The 4,796-nt window shown below is 36.4% G+C and overlaps 1 protein-coding gene across 1 annotated transcript in view; it reads right to left on the bottom strand.

The window, feature by feature from the left end:
* The window catches only part of spg11 (SPG11 vesicle trafficking associated, spatacsin), an 80,396-nt gene that overhangs the window by 59,393 nt on the left and 16,207 nt on the right, over positions 1 to 4,796 (bottom strand). Inside the window, exons 5-7 of the mRNA XM_016230765.1 lie at positions 3,874 to 3,982; positions 1,999 to 2,136; positions 1,164 to 1,537 (exon numbers count right to left, since the gene is read on the bottom strand). Of these exons, the coding sequence (XP_016086251.1) occupies positions 1,164 to 1,537; positions 1,999 to 2,136; positions 3,874 to 3,982 (621 nt within the window). The remainder of the gene's footprint in view (positions 1 to 1,163; positions 1,538 to 1,998; positions 2,137 to 3,873; positions 3,983 to 4,796) is intronic.

Raw genomic sequence — 4,796 nt, 5'->3', positions numbered from 1 at the left:
AATTCATGTTTCCATTTATCACAGCAAGTCTTCCAGGTCCTGAAGCAGCAAAACAGCCCCAGACCATCACACTACCACCACCATATTTTACTGTTGGTATGATGTTCTTTTTCTGAAATGCAGTGTTACTTTTACGCCAGACGTAATGGGACACACACCTTCCAAAAAGTTCAACTTTTGTCTCGTCAGTCCACAGAGTATTTTCCCAAAAGTCTTGGGGATCATCAAGATGTTTTCTGGGAAAACTGAGATGATACCTTTATGTATGCAGACCATTTTTGCCCAGTCTCTTTCTTACGGTGGAGTCATGAACACTGACCTTAACTGAGGCAAGTGAGGCCTGCGGTTCTTTGGATGTTGTTGTGGGGTCTTTTGTGACCTCTTGGATGAGTCATCGCTGTGCTCTTGGGGTAATTTTGGTCGGCCGGCCACTCCTGGGAAGGTTCTCCACTGTTCCATGTTTTTGCCATTTGTGAATAATGGCTCTCACTGTGGTTCGCTGGAGTCCCAAAGCTTTAGAAATGGCTTTATAACCTTTTCCAGACTGATAGATCTCAAATACATTCTTTCTCATTTGTTTCTGAATTTCTTTGGATCTCGGCATGATGTCTAGCTTTTGAGGATCTTTTGGTCTACTTCACTTTGTCAGGCAGGTCCTATTTAAGAGATTTCTTGATTGCGAACAGGTGTGGCAGTAATCAGGCCTGGGTGTGGCTAGAGAAATTGAACTCAGGTGTGATAAACCACAGTTTTAACAGGGGGGCAAACACTTCTTCACACAGGGCCATGTAGTTTTGGATTTTGTTTTACCTTAATAATAAAAACCTTCATTTAAAAACTGCATGTTGTGTTTACTTGTGTTATCTTTGACTAATATTTAAATTAGTTTGATGATCTGAAACATTAAAGTGTGACAAACATGCAAAAAAATAAGAAATCAGGAAGGGGGCCAACACTTTTTTACACCACTGTACATTTTGTTTTTAAGTCAGTTTAATGAGACTTTTGGGGGCACATAGTTCTAAACATAGGCTTAAATTTTCCTAGATTTTCTTAGCTACCTAGACTAAAGAAATCATCGATCACCCTTCTAGCCAGTGCATCTGAACCACAACAGATGATATGTGGATGTTTCGTCTCATGGGGTCAGAGGTCAGACTCACGCTTCAGTAACAGACACAGGTGCTCCTCAGCTGATCTCTGGACGGGGGCGGCGGGGGCGTCTGCGCGGTGGTACGTCACGCTTTGACCTTCCAGGTCCCAGTAAGCCAGAACCGTGTTGGTGTTTCCAGGACAAACGAACGTAACAAGCGCAGAGAACTCTGAGACGTTCAGGCCTGCTGCGGTTGCTCCGTCCGGCACGTCGAAACACGTCACAGCACCCCCTGGCTTCACGGAGGGCTGGGAGAGTTTGGCGGTGGCGGCCGCCCGACGGCACTCCACATGAGGGAAATCTCTGAACCAGGGTAACCCCTGAGCCGGGCGCTCCGGAGCTTTAGATCGACTGTACAGCGAAGACAGACGCGCCTCCCACGACCTGAACACATCAGAACGGCACGGAAAATTGAGTAGTAGTAGATTTTTATTTAATGCCATGTCAGCATCAAAGGCTATTTTCATGGCAAAAACAATAAAAAAAAATATAAGTATAACAAATACAATGTGACCCTGGAGCACAAAACCAGTCATAAGGGTAAATTTTTTGAAATTGCAATTTATATATATCATGAAAACTGAATAAATAATCTTTCCATTGATGTATGATTTGTTAGGATAGGACAATATTTGGTCTCTTATACTTTTAATAACGACATCTATTAATTTTTAACAGTTAATCACAAACTCTGGATCAACTCTGAGTTTGTTTATATCGAGCTTTGTGAGCCTGATCTAAACCAGGTTGGATTTATTTGGTTTTGTCAACTCTAAACCTACTCCGAATCTCAGAGTTTGTTTATCTAGCTTCATGCAACAGGCCACTGTTGGTTTATACAGTACCGGTCTGTTTGGAAAGGTTTATCCAGGACCGACAGGCTGTGGACGGAGCTCGCGAGACTGTCCTGATCCCATGATTCAGTGGGCCTGAGAAATGGCCGATTAGGGGCTGAACGACAGTGAAGGTGATCTGGATACTTCCTGGAGAAAAAGAATCCACAAAAAAAACAATAAGAAATAGATCAGGGGGCGGTTTCATAAAAGACGCTAAGAAAAGAGGGGATTAAAGTCTAATAGCTAAGTTGAAATAACCTAACAAATCAATCGGGACTAAAGCGGTTTCATAAACGACAATTTAATTTCATGCAATCTCACTAATTCGATCCAGTGAGTCAAGATCATTTGATGTGCACGCTTATTCTTAATGTTGATCAAATGGATCGAGCATGGCAAACAGCGATTATATTAGTGCTGTTTAATGCATTTGAGAAGTTGTGTTTTCTTCAGTGCATAACTGACACGTCACAGTAATATTCTTCATCTGTAAATGTTAGAAAGTCATGCAAATATATCCATTTTGCTGTCAGGAGTGAACGAAAACAGACGGAGCGCAATAGAATAATAGCGCAATAATTTTGAGCACAATATACATTTTGCTAAAATATTTGTTGTTGGACGTTAAATGTGACACGTGTAGATTTTTTATCCTACATATAAGTGTATTTTTTATATTTTGTTTTGATTTACAGTTACTGCTATCAAAATAATCAACGTTACTGATTACTATCTCAAATGAGTTAAATGTGTGTTCCTCTTATCAGCTAAAAATGTAGTACGATTTCTATTATTTATTTTCATTTTTAATTCAGTGATTTTAACTTTTAATTTAGTGTTTTCTATGCTTTAAAGAGCAATTTTAGATTGTAATGTTTTAATGTTCTATTAATAACCATAAAAGGTACAGCAGTCAAATAAAAGAGAGAAAGGCTGCATGGCTAGAAGCTGCTGATCAAATAAATGCACAAGTAGCAACTATGTTAAAATGCTTTCATATATCTTTAAAAAAAAAAGTCATTAAATTGTGGGCACAATACATTAAATACAGTTGGTTGTATAGAACAAATAATGGAAGATCTACTTCACTGGGCGCTATTTAATAACACTAGAAAACTAAATAATGTCATAAAGCTGCAATTAATGGCAGTCATGCAAATATATCCATTTTGCTGTCAGGAGTGAACGAAAACAGACGGAGCGCAATAGAATAATAGCGCAATAATTTTGAGCACATTATACATTTTGCTAAAATATTTGTTGTTGGACGTTAAATGTGACACATGTAGATTTTTTATCCTACATATAAGTGTATTTTTTATATTTTGTTTTGATTTACAGTTACTGCTATCAAAATAATCAACGTTACTGATTACTATCTCAAATGAGTTAAATGTGTGTTCCTCTTATCAGCTAAAAATGTAGTACGATTTCTATTATTTATTTTCATTTTTAATTCAGTGATTTTAACTTTTAATTTAGTGTTTTCTATGCTTTAAAGAGCAATTTTAGATTGTAATGTTTTAATGTTCTATTAATAACCATAAAAGGTACAGCAGTCAAATAAAAGAGAGAAAGGCTGCATGGCTAGAAGCTGCTGATCAAATAAATGCACAAGTAGCAACTATGTTAAAATGCTTTCATATATCTTAAAAAAAAAATGTCATTAAATTGTGGGCACAATACATTAAATACAGTTGGTTGTATAGAACAGATAATGGAAGATCTACTTCACTGGGCGCTATTTAATAACACTAGAAAACTAAATAATGTCATAAAGCTGCAATTAATGGCAATGCTTGCAATGGAAAACTAATAAATAAATCGATAAGAATAGAAAGAAGTAAGTGGCACAAACAGCAGAGTGTCATTAGGTGTGTGCACCTGAAGTAGTGGTTGAGGTCGACGGCGAGGGCTTGGTTCTGCCGGGTGATGCTCACAGCTGTACTGAGATCCTGTGAGATCTGGAAGAGACAGAAACATGAGACGTCTGCTAGACTGCAGTATGAGGCGAAATCCACTGAAGCCAAGAGCTTCCCATCAGTGCTGTCAAACACATCTGACACACAGCGTTAAAGAAACCAGTAACAGCTCATATTCCAACACAATCAAAAGAAAATTAAGCACATTTAACTGCCAAATTCTTAATATTGTAATGCAAAAATAAATAAATAAATAACTGTATTTATATATTTATAATTAAAGTATTTATACAGTACATTATGATAGCATTTCTTGTACTGACTTTAAAAGTCACAGATATTTCTCTCTTTAATTTTTTTTTAAATGTAATGAAATCTTAATTGCATGTACATTCTTATTAATATAATATTTGCAGTATTTAAAAACAATAGACAATATAATAATAATATACAAATATACAGCTGCAGTAAGTTAAAATGTTATATATAAGTGCAGACTTTACATATTAAATAATATAATATCAAATACTATTATTATGAATATTACAAAGTACTGTACATTTTTTATTAATATAATATATATATATATATTTTATTTGCTTATTTGATTTCTTATTTATGTACTCAGTTGCTTAACTATTTCTTTACTTATTTGGCTTTGTGAGATCTTTGAACTCTGGGAAAGTACTTGTTTTCAGACATTTTAGTAAAGAAGTCAGATAATCCTGTACTTTTAATGAGTGTAAATGGTTTAAATGAGTGTTGGTGAATGTGATTAATATCAGCAGGTGCCGTTAACATACTGTGGTGGATACACAGTGCAGTACAGGTACAGGACAGTAGGTGTGTGTGTGTGTGTGTGTGTGTGTGTGTGTGTGTGAGAGG

This window comes from Sinocyclocheilus grahami, unplaced genomic scaffold (assembly GCF_001515645.1).
Source record: "Sinocyclocheilus grahami isolate Dianchi unplaced genomic scaffold, SAMN03320097.WGS_v1.1 scaffold377.1, whole genome shotgun sequence".
Classification (NCBI taxonomy): domain Eukaryota; kingdom Metazoa; phylum Chordata; class Actinopteri; order Cypriniformes; family Cyprinidae; genus Sinocyclocheilus; species Sinocyclocheilus grahami.
Note: the sequence above shows the minus strand (reverse complement) of the source record. Positions and strands in the feature narration are given on the sequence as shown.